This window comes from Chelmon rostratus, chromosome 13 (genome assembly GCF_017976325.1).
Source record: "Chelmon rostratus isolate fCheRos1 chromosome 13, fCheRos1.pri, whole genome shotgun sequence".
Classification (NCBI taxonomy): domain Eukaryota; kingdom Metazoa; phylum Chordata; class Actinopteri; order Chaetodontiformes; family Chaetodontidae; genus Chelmon; species Chelmon rostratus.
In genome coordinates, this window is record NC_055670.1 from 15,135,644 (window position 1) to 15,148,483 (window position 12,840).

At 43.7% G+C, this 12,840-nt stretch overlaps 1 protein-coding gene across 4 annotated transcripts in view; it reads right to left on the minus strand.

Moving 5' to 3' along the window:
* LOC121616033 (protein FAM126B-like) overlaps window positions 1-12,840 on the minus strand; it is a 44,196-nt gene that overhangs the window by 7,542 nt on the left and 23,814 nt on the right. For all 4 annotated transcript variants that reach the window (XM_041950624.1, XM_041950626.1, XM_041950623.1 and 1 more), the window contains exons 5-11: window positions 11,324-11,503; window positions 9,344-9,424; window positions 7,230-7,345; window positions 4,752-4,847; window positions 3,817-3,933; window positions 866-953; window positions 493-649 (exon numbers count right to left, since the gene is read on the minus strand). In XM_041950624.1, coding sequence (XP_041806558.1) covers window positions 493-649; window positions 866-953; window positions 3,817-3,933; window positions 4,752-4,847; window positions 7,230-7,345; window positions 9,344-9,424; window positions 11,324-11,503 — 835 coding nt within the window. The remainder of the gene's footprint in view (window positions 1-492; window positions 650-865; window positions 954-3,816; window positions 3,934-4,751; window positions 4,848-7,229; window positions 7,346-9,343; window positions 9,425-11,323; window positions 11,504-12,840) is intronic.

Consider the following 12,840-nt stretch of genomic DNA (forward strand, 5'->3'; position numbering starts at 1 on the left):
AAGCACAGCACACGGGCAATAGACGAAGACGAGCAAAAGAAAAAATCAACAGAAAGGAGTAGCGAGTGGCACAAGCACTGCAACACAGAGACTATATGACCAATATTAGAAACAGTAACTGACGTGAAACACCATTTGGACGATGCTAATGGTGTGACTGGTTTACACAGATTTCCGTCTCACTGCTAAACAAACAGAAAAGTCTCACCGATCAGTTCCCTCTTGTGGCCTTTCACAGATCGAAAAAAAAAAAGTAGCAGCTGGTAAGTTTACAGCTTAAATCACAAGTGAACACTGGTGCTTTTCTTGCAAAGCTTTCTTGTCCATCCTACCCTGTGCTAGATTAATAATGAGGTCGATTAAAAAAAATAAAAAAATTATGATGAATCTACTGCGCTGTCACGTCGACTGAGACCTGTCCTGCACTGAGGTCTGGTTCGCTCGCTGTGTGCTGAAGCCATGACGGCAGGCTTCCCTGTTTTCCAGTCTTACCCTCTCTCTTCCAGCGGTGGCGTCGTATGGAGGCGGTGGTGATGGCTGAGATGGAGATGCGGCTAATGGTGGGCGTCACCTCCACCTGCAGCACCTTGCGCCCCCGCGGCTCATCGGGAGCGCTGTCTGGCAGCGAGTTCTTCATGGCGTTCCCCAGCTGGAGATGACACACACACAGATCAATAAGCAGTAAAATGATTTTGCGAGATTTAAAGCCTGATTATGAGGTCAATTCGACCACAATCGCTGATTTTAAAGTGTTTGGAGAGCCTGTGCTGATTTGTGGAAAACATGGCAGCTCACAAGTGCTTTTATTTGACTTGAGTTGAACTGTGCGTGACTAACTCCATACACACGGTGCTGTTGGTCTTACCAGGAGAGGCTGGGAGTAAAGCTCCAGCTGGGCTCTGTACAGAATGTCCTCCAGAGCTTCCCGTCCCATCTCCCACTCTCCATTGTATCTGCACATCACAGCACAAAACACAAATGCACGCACGTCGGCATTTAATAACGTCACATTGTGAGCCTATTTGAGTAAATAGGAGGGTCTGACGAGATGCCTTGATGTCTGAGTCACATCCTCCTGGACTAATATTAGTTGTTTAGTAATGCCTGCAACTACAGTGAGGGAGGAAAAGAGACGTTAGACACATAGCCAAGAGTCATTATACCTTTATGTCACACTATTCCCGTAAACCTGATCTACCTTTTTTCTTAAAACCACACAAAGGCTTTAAGAGGAACACACAAATTCGGCAGCACTATATATTAAAGTCAACATATTCACCTTTGACTCTTTGCTGATTAGCATACATATTAGTCATTATAAGCACTTGTTAATGCCTTATTCTAGTGGTTAGGGTTATCAAGGGTTAGGGATAGATTAATGAGATTGGAATCCATGTACATCTTCCTTACTTACCATCAATAAGCAGTAATTGGGAAGTTATTGAGGGAAAACTCTCAGTTAAAGGCCTCGTAGTTGTAGAATACAGCCATGTAGAATAAGGCACTAATAAGTGCTTTGTAATGACTAATGATATGCATGCGAGCAAGTACTTAATGGTGAATAAGTGTACCTTGATATAAAGTGTCACTATACATTTGTTATTATTAGTTATATAAAAATACTTCAATAATTGCAAGCATTGTCCTTAGTTCTGATAGCAGATGAATGATGTTAGCATATACAACTTTCAAACTTCCATTGGAGCACTCATTGTGAGATCATGTTTTAAAGGCTTAAAATCTGATCGCATTAGCAGCCAACATGCTGCTTCATTAGGAGTCAGACAGAAGTGCAGACTGGGTGACCTCTGGTGTTGTAGCGATTTAGGGAACAGCTTCCAAAAGCACCTGGAGAGCATGAGCACTGAACACGGAGACAGGGGTGAAACAAGGATGAATGCGTGTGCTGGTAAAGGGACATTTTTGGGTTTATGACCCGGCTCTTTGCTAAAGATGAGGGATGTCTTTGCATTAGATGATGCCACAACCCCATATACAATCAAGAGGGATTAAAGGAACAGCCACGATAAATGAACATATTCTCTTTGATCCGGTCCTGCATGTGCAACAGCAGCAAGGGATGGACACGTGGGTTTCCCTTTCGACTCAAGATGAAAAGACTGGTATGAATGGGCAGGTAAAAATGGATCCTCTGATGTCGTGAAGGCTGGAAAATCAGTCCAGAATACATTTCAGAGCCGATAAAGAGGAAAAAAAAAGAGCTGTGTATATTTATTCTGATATCGCTAAATGTCTCGCCCTCTCTCTTCCCTCTCATGGGGTATTGCATTAGTGGACATATTAACCTAAATCCCAGAGTGTCCTCGACGAGTGCCAATGTCCGTCTGCATGTGTGGAGCTGTAGATTCGTGTTTATCTGCCCTTCACGTGCGCCTGCCTGGGCCAAGGGTGAATGTGAGAGCTCAGGCACTGAGGCACTGAGGTGACCTATGGTAGGGATTACTAAAAAGGCTATTATTCTTACACACATACACACACAGGCTGGGGTTTTTTTCCAGCGGCACCGACTGCTCCAATCTCCTGATTGCTGCTGTGCAGCCTCACAGGGCTGATGATGCAGAATGCATACTCATTCTCCCCTCGCTGCACTGTCTTTAGCAGTGGCGATTTCCAGTCGCTGCCGTATCAGGGGATCCATCTTGGAGGACGAGCTATCATCAAAGAGACGTAATCAGCTTTACAACGACTGTCCTCGTAGGGGATGAAATCACCTGCTCCCACAATGCACTGCTGATGTAATCAGTCTGTACAGTGGGAAGCTTCTGTCCTTGGTAGAGCGCTAGCATATGCTGTTGGGAGATTTTCTGCAGTAGATCACTGCAAACTGGAAAAGAGACTGCCCTCATTAGTGATGTCCCACAGAGGCACAACAACAGAAATGAGAAACACCGTCTTATGTAGCTCATAAAGGAACTCTGAACATGATGATATCTGTTAAGGTCAGGAACACACATGGGATTACCTTCCTGCCAATTACCTGATATCTATAACTGAATGGCTCATTGATCTTTCAACACAGATGTGATATGATATAGCATGGACGACAGCCACTTAAAGCAGCTATAATTGATTATTTCATGATAACAGTGATTGAAATGACAGTGTGAAAGGGGTCGCTTGTAGTTATGAACATACTGCATTAAATTATCACTTGGACCTGCGGCTCCACTCGGCTTCAGCTCGTAGTTAAGCAACTTTTTACCGTTTTGGTTCGCTCTGACAGCTTCGTTTTGGGCTGCAGCAGGCTGCTGTTTTTCTGCAGCTGAAACAGCTCTAAAAACACCCACAGCTCAGCTCCACGTGGTAGACAGACACAGTTCACATTCAGGTGGTGAACACAGTGGAGCAGCTACAGAGCCAGATGTTGACTGATCTCAAATATTACTAATTAGAGATTAAGGCTCTTACACACAATTGTAAAGCCTGTGACGTCATATGCCTTCTGTAGTGGTGGACAGATTGTGAAATGCACATTTTCCACATGTAAAATCTATATTAAATGTGCTCTTGGCAGAATATATGGCATATTAAAAATAATAGACAACTACAAACAACATAGCTGAGGTCCAGAAGGGACATTGGGAGTTGATGATGTGTCACATTTTATTTTGATACAGTTTATATACATGTTCTATGGCCATTTTTAGGTTTTATTTTATACTATTACTGTCACTATACCTTGTCTGTACACATATGTGTGTGCGTATGTGTGTGCGTTTCCCTCAGGAGTTGGTCGAGATAAAAACAGAGGTAACGGACTTAATATTGTTCACAAACAGTTTTTAAGATACCTACATGGCGTGATAGACAGCAGTCAGCATCTGCACCATGAACTCAGGGTCCAGCAGCACACGGTTGCACGGTTCCCGCCAAAGCTTCTGCTGTTGCCGGGGGAAGCCACATACACACAACCTGAGCAGGGAAGACACACATACACAGTGATATGAGGGAGGTGACTAAAGTCATGCAGCGTCAGGCAACAACAAAGAGAGGTGGTAAAAGAGGGAAAAAGAAGACAACGGTTGAGAGATGTTCCACAGTTTAAATCACAAGTTCCCTCAAACTGCTGCACAGATCAGATGGGGATATCAACAAAGGGGAATATCAGACACTTCCTGGCTAAAATACACAAAGAGAAAACACATCAGACGTCAGCAAAGGGAACAAAATTTCAAATACTTCCCACTTATGAAGGTCAGGCAAGGTTAGATGACAAGGTGTTTGGGGTCTACGCAGTGAGGTTAAACTCAAAGAGTGTGCATTGTTCTCGGAAATCTTCACAGTCACAGTTTGCCGTCTTTCTAGGCTGAGCTTGCTTCAGGCGTTGTCTGTCTGCTCAGTCACAGTAGGGAAGTCTTAATATCCTGAATAGTCTGCATGCCGCGGTGGAACAAACACTAGGTGGCGGCTCCTCTACAGAGCCTCATATTGTGAATTCCACATTGATCCTTTCTCCAAACTCCAGGGCATCTCCATGTTTCCAAGACAGACAGACTCAGACAGGTATTGTCTACACCTGTCTGACTGAGCTCTAATGAAATCAGACTTATCAAATCCTCCTGCAAAAAGGACCGTCAGCTTTGAGGTCAGTGTATGGCTACAGGGCAGAGGAGGCGATTTAATGCTAGATTCAGGAGTGCAAGTATTGGAGGTAGAAGAGGAGAGGGCAGTCACTAATTGGGTACAGAATGGACAGAACAGAAGATGCTTTTCACACATGTTTTTCTCACCGTGAGCTCATTCTGCAGACTGACTGATAGGACGATAGGGGCATGTAGACCACAGCAGAGTTGTAGCAGAGCATGAGGAAACACAGCACTTCAAACCTGCAACCACAAAACAGTGAAGATTAATTTTAGCTCGTCCATTTTTATTCAACATTGTGTCCATTTTTCTGTGACACTTTCACTGTCGACAATTATGCAGAGTTGCTCAAGCAATTTATTCACTCTGAACTGTAAAATAGTCTGCTGTTCAAACTGCTTGCCCAAGCAGCTTTGTGAGCTACTGTATTGTATGCAGATGCAGAGCCTAATATACTGCAGTAATCGCCCTTAAACTCTCAACACACACATGTCAGGCCAAACGCAGACTGTGAGAGGCTGCAGTTTAGATGGTTCACTGGTAAAATGTTTAGCAATCATTAAGTAGAAAAACGCAACTGGGCAGCTCTGCAGGCCTAAAATTGGAATTATCCCCAATTGGAATTATCATCAATCATCTTCAGAGAATTATAGCCAGGAACCTTTGTTAATCAAACACTAAATAAATAAATATATAAAATGATAAAATAATAAATAATAATAATAAATAATTAGGGGTAGATGATGGTAGTATGGCAATTGGCAGTTACATGTGGCATCTAGGCCTGTGGTAGCATTGTAGCAGCTAACAAGACATTAACAGTATAGGTGAATCTAGCTTTATTGTTTTCTTCTGTTCCTCTTAGCAGGTAGCGGTTAGCGTTTAGCATTAGCTAAATGGTAGCATCGGAACTATATTGTCTTCTTCTGCTCTTCTTAGCGGTTAGCATTAGCATTAGCATTAGCTAAATGGTAGCATCGGTACTGGCCACTACCGGGAGCATCTCCTAAACAGGCCTGCGTCAGTTGAACGTGGCAGTGCTGTTTGGATTGTGTAGGAGCAGTGTGAACTGGCACTAGGGGGGGTGACTCTGGGACGCTGGAGTTCACCACCTAGCCTCCTGGAGGTGTAGTGGGACTAAGTAGGCGGAACACCGTTGAAGGGAGGTATCCACCTGATGACCCCCAGAGACGTGTTAGGAATCACTGCTCTTTGGCATGTATAGAGGCAGATTAGGGGTCCAAGGTTCTTCACTGAGAATGAATCCTCTTTTTGAGCACAAGTATCTTGACTTTAAATTAACTAAATTAAGAAATAATTACAAGTCCAAAATTTGCCTTTTTAAAATCCTTTACACACCATTTCTGTTTAAATGTGAAATACTAGCTCACTTGACGCGTCAGTGTAACTGTCAGCAGATTAAGGTGCTGTCAAGAAACTGCAAGCACAAAGATGTTTAAAAATGTAAACCCAAAATAAATATTACATTAGAGTCGAAGTGATCTGTGATCATCTCTGTCAGACTGCAGATGCTAGAGTACAGTGATTTTTTTTAATGTTACAGTATCATAGATACCACTGGTGATTATGGTGAAAACATAAATGGTGGTACTGAAATGAGAGCAAAACAAAATTATCCACTTGAAATGATCACTTTTCAGATATCTCAATATTGCGCATCCTGATTTGGTGCATGTGTGTTTTGGCAGTGTGTGTGTGTGTGTGTGTGAGCGTGTTGATGGAGGACAACCAGGAGGAGGACTTCGGGTGTAAGAGCCATAACTGACTCTGTGCGCAGGGGGGAGGTAAATGGCCTGGCTGTATATCATCAGTTGGAGTGAGCCGGCACCTCTCAGGAGCTTTGGGCCTTTTTCTCATAAACACTATCTCAGGCCACAGATAAGCTACGAGGCCTGGCCCTGCTGGAACCATTCAGTAAATTTACGATACTTTGTGATCACCGTGGCAGAGGGCCGCACTGCTCTGGACAACACACAGCGTGACCAGTCTTATCTGTGCTGCCCTTACATTATCAGCTCTGATAGTTCAGATGCGTGCCTGTCTCTGCGCATGTCTCACTGCTAATAAACGCATGTACAAATTGCAAGTCTGCTCATTTTGGTGCAGCAGCAGACCATTTTCTGGCAGCACTCCAGCATGCTTCATTACTATGCTAAGATTATCATTCATCCACAGCAGCAGAGAAAATGTAAGAGCCAAAAAAGCTTTCAGGCCTGCTGAGTCTGGCCAGAAGAGGCTGAATGAGAGTCGAGGGGTTACGCTCTGATCATCTTAAAAGGTCTTTTTCATCTTACGGGGGAAGGATGAGATGTGGGATGCTATTTTGTCGTAAAAAATAAATAAATGAGACTGACATCCAAAGGGCTAAAGTGGGATTCGGTGTGCCGATGCTACCTGTGTTTAGCGAAGCTGAACAACCTACTGCACTGCCATTTCTCTGCATCCAAAAAGCAACAAAAGAGTTTCACTCCTCTGGTAACTCATTCTGTCAGAGTCGGGATGCCAGACTCAGCAAAATGTCTCTAAACTGCTACCATTTAATCTCTGTACTGCACCTCAAATGATTCCCTCTCTGTTAACAGCTGGTGGAGTCACAGTGGTACCTGTTCTGGGCTGTGAAGGTCTCTCTCTGAGGGTGGAGGCCGCTGTACACCACTCTGATCAGGTCATGTTGACAGAGGGCCCCCTCTGTCAATGCCATGGATCCCAGGCTAGAAGGCTACAGGCGCACAAAAGAAAAACACAGTTCATTAAACACTTGTTGCTTTCACACCGTGTTAGTAAATTGCAGTGATGATGCTGCGAACAAGCTGCGGTGCCCTTCAAGTTGTTGACTGACAAACTGGCGCCTTTGGTGTGCTCAGATGGGAAACTGCTGTGATTACTGCACACATTTTATTACCATTGGACCCCTGCCAAAGTCTCAGTCAACTCAAAGTCAAGGTGTTAGTCCACACATCCAGCGACTTAGCTTTAATGAGTCAGGTACTCTTAAGGCTGTCATCTACTAACTAAACTCATCATGAGATGAGATTTGTCAGGATCTCAAAGGCTAAACAACTTTGCGGGGGAAAAACCTGCAGACATCTCACCAACTGCCCTCCTCAACTACAAATAAATGTATTTGTCAGTGACGTCACCTTTGTCATAGTGATACTGTATGTTTCCCTGGGGGGGGGGCTCAGTGACGACTGTACAGATCCTGGAGCAGGTCTTCATCTGGTTAATCAGCATTTCATTTGCAATGCTATTTGCTTTGCTTTTTTATTAAAAGACATGGCGGTTTCTTTTTCGATTTGTGATTGTATCATTATTGGCAACAGGTATGTCAAGTATTCTGTACTTGCACCTTTTGTCCAGTATTAAGTCAATCCAGGACAAACGGACACGTCGTGATCAGGAAATTAATCTTAGATATTCTTTTTCTTTCATGAGTATAACAGTAAGAAGAAGTGGCACGGGTGATGACTAGAAAAGCGAAGCAAAGAGTCACTGGAATCAAAATTTTTGTCCAAGTGAGAAATGACAAGGCCACTTCATTCTGATGGTGTGCAGAACAAAAGTCACCACTAAACTGAATTGATATTTTGTCCTAAGTATCTTAGGTGATTCTGAGCAGAGACGGAGGGGAGGGCGGATTAATTCAAAAAGAGAGGCTGGAGTTTATGCTAATGCTGGAGGCCTGGGGATAAGGCCACGTGCACGCCGTACTACAGCCTACAAAGCTTGTTGTGATTCGCACGCACGCACGCACGCACGCACGCACGCACACCCCCCCCACCACACCCAAGCCCACCACGCCTCCATGCTTTCTTCATTCTCTCAGCATGGAGGAAAGAGCCTCTCAAGCTTGTAATTACAGCGATAAATCGCCCTCAGCACATGCTGCACACTGTAGTCTCAATGACACACACACACACACACACACATACATACACACACTGTCATAGTGTATGATGATACACTGTGGTTGCTTTGCTCTGCTTTGGGTAGCAGAAGAAAAAAAAGCCTAAAAAACTGGCTAATGGCTTGTTTCTGCCCTCAGTAAATGGTCCTAGGTCAGCATGTCCTGTTAAACACCTTTCTAATGAATTCCAGCTCACACAATAGTCAATGCTGTGCTCTGTTTTAGCAGTCAGGTCAGAAGTTGGGGGGCTGCACAAACTCAGACACAGAGAGACTAAGGCAGAGTAGAGGAGGAATGAACAGAAAAGCTCATTTTTTTAAAATAAAAAAGTTCAACACAAACAAAAAAGTTTGCGCAAACTGGAAAGGATTTATTGCCGAGTTGTTCTTCCTTGAAGGCCTGCCGGAACATTCCAAATATCTTCACAGTTTAGACATGTGGAAAACACTGAATAAGAAAGTGGCTCCCGCAGAGAGGGTGGTGGCAAAAGCCGGCCGTCACAGAGAGGGGGCGCAATAAATCTGCCAATCTTTCCTCAAAGACATTCAAAGTGAAGCTCTTGGCATAGATGGATAAGCCCTGCAGGTTCAGTTAATAAAAATGGACAGTGGGGAGGTGGAATCTTCTGAACAGCCACTTAAATATAGGAAGTCTTTCTAATGCTCCAACAGACAATGAGAAGGAGCCAGAGATAAAGAGAAGGAGATGGAAGCAGCACCAGACATAAAGGCAAGGGCAGGAGGAGTGAAAGTAAATAGTAGAGTACACTGCCTTCAAAACATTGATTGATAGGACAGACAGGAGCCCCACCTCGTGATATATCGATGGTTTGGACAGAGACGGGATTGTGAAGGACAGGAGCCTGCTGTTGCCATCTTTATCCACGATCTCCTGCAAAACCAAACAGAGAGAAGAAGAGACAGAAAATCTGGGTCAGTAAATTAATTCAGACTTCTATCTCCATAATTTAACCCAGTTTAGCCCTTCTCTGTGGACTGGGGAGAGCATTTAGCCGCGTGCGATTAATAACTGCTGCACAGTCCTCTGTCCCTCACGCTGTTGAGCCAGTGTAAGACCATTCAGCTGCCACATGTTATTGACTCTGACAGAGCAGATGTCACTGCCAGGACCGTCCAGCCACTCAATTCCAATTTCACACTGTGATACGCAACACAAAGATTAATGCGTCCCTGAAAATGATGCCATTTCTAAAAGTAATGCCTGATTATCTGCACCAGCCACAAATGATAATGAAGTACAATAACAGAGACGTTGAGCTGGGCATTTTTTCATTCGTTAGAAAGCACTTGTTATTCCTTTTTTTTCTGTAAGACAATTATTTGCACCTGATGAGGACTGAAGTACTGTGTAAGAGTTATCACAGCAACTGGGCATAGCAGACACTGTTAACTGATTGAAAGACACAGAAGCAATTGTGTTTTGAGTGTATGATGTTTCTCAGTTTTATCTGTGTAACTGATGGCAGATGTGAAACTATTATTATTTTTGCTAAATCATTTAATGTGGATAAATGTGCCTTGCAGTTGTTTTTTCCCCCCCACATGTGCCGATCAAAGGGCTCACAGTTTAATTTTCTGGCTGCGTGGGGCGACTGCAAGCAAACCAATGCAAAGAAAACAACCAACACAAGCTTATCCGTCCACCCGTCCAAGCTCCCATAATCTACATTCTGGAATGTGGTACCAAAAAGTACCATTATCCCTTTCATCTCCTGTTCTCCCTGCGTGTACTGTTGGGTCAGGCCTTGTCCTGCCCTTCACTGGCTCACAGTATATCTCTGAATATCTGATGGGACTGCTGAGAGCAAAGCTGTTTATCAGAGCTCAGTCATCAGGGACCATAGGCGAGAGGTCCATGAGCATGGAGTGTGTGTGTGTGTGTGTGTGTGTGTGTGTGTGTGTGTGTGTGTGTGTGTGTGTGTGTGTGGTGGTATAGACACAGAGGAATAAATTATGCATGGATATACCTTTAGCCGTGCTGGCTGACATGGAGCTCTTTCTATTGATGTCTCTAGCTTTTAGCCCATTTCCCCGAGGGTGTTTCCTGGGGATGCAATCTATCCTGGGTCTATCCATTAACCAGGATTTTCTCTGCAGATTGTCTTTAACGTCAACAGACTTACACCCTCATGAATGCGCCACCTGAATTAGCTCTAAAAGATAACCAACGATTTTTGGTGTTTTCCACATTACAAGTTTGAAAGCCCAGACACAAACCCATTCATAGTCATCTACACGGCTGTTTCCGTGTTCCTAAGAAAAGTAAGGCTCTCTAATGTGGAATGAGTTCTGGAGAGAGGTGAGGACATGACAAGGCCTTCTTTGTCAACTGACAGTGATGTGGTGATATAACTGCCACACCATCCTGGTTAGCCAATTATGACAGCATGTGTTTGAAGAGTTAAGTTCAACTGCAGGAATTTGCACAGTGTTGGTGAGAACAATGGTGCGATTCTCTGTCAGGGTCAGTTACAGGGCAACATCCCTCAAGCTGTAGTGGGGATTCAGAGTTTCTCTAAAGGACACTCCTTCTACATGATGTTTGCACTGTTTCTCTAATCACTGCAGCACACATCTGCACACACAAGCCATGTAAAGAACAACTACCCATCGGAATAGTTGGGAAAATAATGATTTTCTTATTCGTAACCGATCCGTTGCTCTGCTTTTTGTCTTCTCTCTCTGTGACCAAATGGATACTTTGAATTGGGGAAGCAAAATGACACATGCATATATATCTCACATTACACCCACGAGGGCTGACACCCACCAGGTTATAGATGCCCAGGAGAAGGGCCTCGATGCATCCATTGCTCTGACGATCTCTGCTGGCCGTGACACGTAGGTATACCCACACCAGCTCAGGCAGGAACTGCAGGGTGAAGCGGCGCAGGCGGTCTTCAGAGCTCCGGTACAGCTCGAACAGTTGGTGGCAAACAGGCTCCAGTAGCTGGATTGGAGGGGAGGGGGGCATAAATAAAGGCACATAAGTACAGGTCTGACACCCTAGTGGAAATACAATATGGCTGACAGGTTGAATTGATACAATTATAATGAAAAACGGATATGAAAAAAGTTTCATCCTTCCCATTATTAGATTGACAACAGTCAAGCAAATAATTGTGACTCTTCAAATTATCATTAATTTTGAACAAGTAAAAAGATCAGTTAATGATAAAATGGCAAAGAAATTTATAAGATCATCTTCAGGGAAGTGTTCTGCCTAATTTCAAATTCACCAAATTAACATACCAGTGGCAAGTACAGGAAACCAGACTCAGCAGCAACCCTTCTGAACAGCCATCAGAAGCACACTGAGACACTATCTCTGCTGCACAGCTCTTATTTCAAAACATGAATGAATGTCAGCCTGACTACAACAAGGACGGACAGATGGAGGGAAAGTTCTTCTGCTGGTCAATAGTGGGAGGTGTGTACGAGCAGAGGGGATAAATCACTACAATGGAAGTCTGGTCAGATGTCGTCTCCAGGGAGCCAGCTAAGCCAATGTGTTTATACTGTCCAGGGGTCAGTGAATTGAGTGCCCACACAGCACTACTGTGTAAGCGAGTGTGTGTGCCGTAGTGTGGCTGACCATGAAATAAACAGCTACTCATTAATGAACTTGGCAAGGCATTTGGCCCTCCATGTCACCAGTGGGAAAAAAACAAACACAAATATGTAACAGTCAAGCACACTTTGCAACCTCTTTCTCTTTCCCTCCCTCGATTCAAAGGCTGTATTGGCATTAAAGACAATTTTGATACAAAATTACAAGTAATTAACAGAAATATTACATAATATAACACAATATTAAAAACATTAAAACCATCCAAATGTGTATTTAATATATATGTAACTTTGTGTGTTTATGTGTCAAAAACTACTTGTCATAATTAATTTATTTTTCTCTCTGTCTTGCATTGCTTGTCCGACCATTAATGGGACTGCGCAGCCAGATCCCTGATTGCTTGACACCCAAGTTTGACCATGACCAATTTAGAGGCACTGACAGTATTGCTGGAGTGAAATTAAGATAAGATAAGATAAGATTAAAGTCCCGTCTCCTTGAGTGCTTCAGGCCTTTGCTCAAAAATTGTTTCATTAGGTCGTTTAAAGAGAAAATACTGCTTTAGCCTACCTGGGACAGGGAACACCTGTGCCTTAAAACAGTGAGGTGCTTGTGTGTTGCAGCACATCTAATAATAAGCCAGGTCTGTGCATGTATACAGGCTCTGTGTTTGCATCTTTGACTGTGTGTGTAGCTTTTCCAGCGTGGGCAGCAGA